This window comes from Lathyrus oleraceus, chromosome 6 (genome assembly GCF_024323335.1).
Source record: "Lathyrus oleraceus cultivar Zhongwan6 chromosome 6, CAAS_Psat_ZW6_1.0, whole genome shotgun sequence".
In the NCBI taxonomy this organism is placed as follows: domain Eukaryota; kingdom Viridiplantae; phylum Streptophyta; class Magnoliopsida; order Fabales; family Fabaceae; genus Lathyrus; species Lathyrus oleraceus.
In genome coordinates this window covers 310,592,062-310,594,635 of record NC_066584.1, presented here as the reverse complement: position 1 = coordinate 310,594,635, position 2,574 = coordinate 310,592,062, and the positions used below count along the sequence as shown (strand labels likewise).

The window sequence follows — 2,574 nt, the reverse complement described above, 5'->3', positions numbered from 1 at the left end:
TAATTTCCAATCTTCGTAAATGCAGTTCCAAAAATAGGAACGCCATACGAGTACCAAGTGGCTGTCACACCTTTTTGCATTTGGTGACACTAATCCTTCATGCCCAAAAGTTACCTTTTAATGTACAATAAACAATAATTTATTAAAAATAAAATAATATCATTCAAATATTAAAAATAAGTCAAATCTAACACAATTAAACAATAATTTTTATAAAAAATAATAGAAATATTTGTGCCATAAATAGGAAAGTTAATATGTTAAGACCAAAGGTGTCTCTAGACATGTGTCCCTTGTTGATTGCTACGAGTCAGTATCCATTCTCCAAGTGTCACTCTCTCCCTTACTCACACATTATTCATTCACTCACTCAATATATTTCTTGCCATACTTCACAAAAATATCAAACGTTGCTACAACAATAGTGAACAACGATGAAAAAGGAATCAGAAGTAAAAAAGGCACGATCAAGAGGAAAAGGAGGACCAGAGAATGCATTATGTAGTTACAAAGGAGTGAGACAAAGGACTTGGGGAAAATGGGTTGCTGAAATAAGAGAACCCAAACGTGGTGCTAGGCTTTGGCTAGGAACTTTCAACACTTGTATTGAAGCAGCACTTGCTTATGATGATGCTGCTACAAGGCTATATGGCGAATCTGCTAAGCTCAATTTGGCACCATCACATGGTAGTTCTACAACAACAAGTATAGGAGTTGACCAGAATTTGATTTTTCCTACACAATCTACTGATAACAACTGCATTGAAGAGATTTCAAATGATAAGAATAATGAGGTGTTGTGTGAGACTGATTTGGACTTTGAACCACTAAGTATTCCATGGAGTACTAGTGACTTTATTGTGGATGATTTCAAGGATTGGGATCCATCATTGCTAGAGGTTTAATTAACACAACTTTGGTGTATTATACTATTACTATATGAGGACATGTTAATCTTTTAATGTGAAAAATGAAAAATATTGCATACTATATATGTTACTCATGTACCGTACCATATTTTATGTCTACATAATGAGATGCAATATCATCGAGGTTTAGTGTTCTTTGTGATAGATGGCAGAATCGGTTAGGATTTATTTGCAAGTCTTTATGTTTAATTTTGAGATGACTTATTTTATGAAACAAAACCATTTTGAATATAAACATTTATAAAGTTTCTGTCATTTTAATATATCATTTGAGCTAAAGCGAGATGCTTCGAGATCACCTAGAAGACACAACGCCACTCAAGAGAGGATTGATGACAATCTAGTGCTCATCATACACACGTGACTAAAGAAGAAGTGCAGGGCATGATGAAACATAATATTTTTGAATATGGGAAAGACATGTCATTCAAGGATCTAAGGATCTAAAATGGTTCTTGAACAGTGACACATCAGTTTTTTTTTTTAAGTTGGATGAATCTAGGCTTATGAAATTATTTTTTTAATAAATATTTCAAATATTTTTAAATATGTTAGAATCAACGTACATGAATATCCATGATAATTTAATTCATTTCAGTTTGTATAAGACATATGAAAATTCGAATGTGGGAAGATGAGATGGATTGCTCTGATGTCCATGCCTCAACTAGTGTCTCTACGTCCACATCTTCGGATCCGATCCCGAAGTCGGTGTCGTCGATGAATATACCGTCTAAGGAGAGTGTGGAGAAGACAAGAGGCATAAGATTTGGGACCACGATACTTGTTCATGTGACACTTTATCATCTTTTCCTCTTTTGTGGAAGAGACAAGTGACATAAGATTTGGAACAATCACACTTATAATGTAACTCTTTATAAGGGTTTTTAAAGAGAGTGATACTTTCTATGTGAGACTTTTTCTCGTACATTGATTACTTACGCATTTTCTCACTTACATATTTTCTTGTCATTTTGGAATGTTAATACAGTTAAGTATCTTTCAATTTGAACTTAACCTAAGTAATGACAACACAAAGTCTAATCAGAATTTTAGGTAGAAATGCTTTGAATATGTTATTCCTTGTGATTATACCGACATTAAGTTGCGCACGCTCTTTAATAGTTATTCGTCTACATCTCTCGTCTAACACTATTTCTGGCCGTGTGCTTTTTCTGTTTCGTAAATATTTCGTGAGAGAAACTCCAGTTCTCACTTTCAGATGACATCACCTCAAAATTTACATAGGTGAAGTTCATGGTGCATCTACCTTACTTGAGATACATATTCTCGACATTGGACTTCATTAAGAGTTTGAAAAACTCAATCCTCTTTACACAAACATTGGACTTCATTAAGAGTTGGAGATGTACCTAATGTTGCACAAAAATTCAAATTATTGATTTGTTGTTACCCATTGAATCTTGAAATTAATGTTTTATTAATGTTAGATTGAGTTGTCACCGTAGTTGGAACTCTTATTCAAGAAGTTTCAATTTAGTACCTTTCAAGGTAGTCTTTACTAACCTCTGGAAGGTGGCTTAGTAAATGGATCAACTAAATTATAGCTCGATCATATATACATGAGTGAAAAGATTCTATTTGTAACACCCTATTCCCGATTTAATAATTAATAAATAAAATA

The 2,574-nt window shown here is 33.3% G+C and overlaps 1 protein-coding gene across 1 annotated transcript; it reads left to right on the top strand.

Annotated features, from left to right (window-relative positions):
• Positions 1-341: 341 nt before the first annotated feature.
• LOC127093282 (dehydration-responsive element-binding protein 2D) lies at positions 342-1,058 on the top strand. Its single transcript, XM_051032194.1, has one exon. The coding sequence runs from the start codon at positions 435-437 to the stop codon at positions 903-905; it is 471 nt and encodes a 156-aa protein (XP_050888151.1). The 5' UTR covers positions 342-434; the 3' UTR covers positions 906-1,058.
• The last annotated feature ends 1,516 nt before the right edge of the window (positions 1,059-2,574 follow it).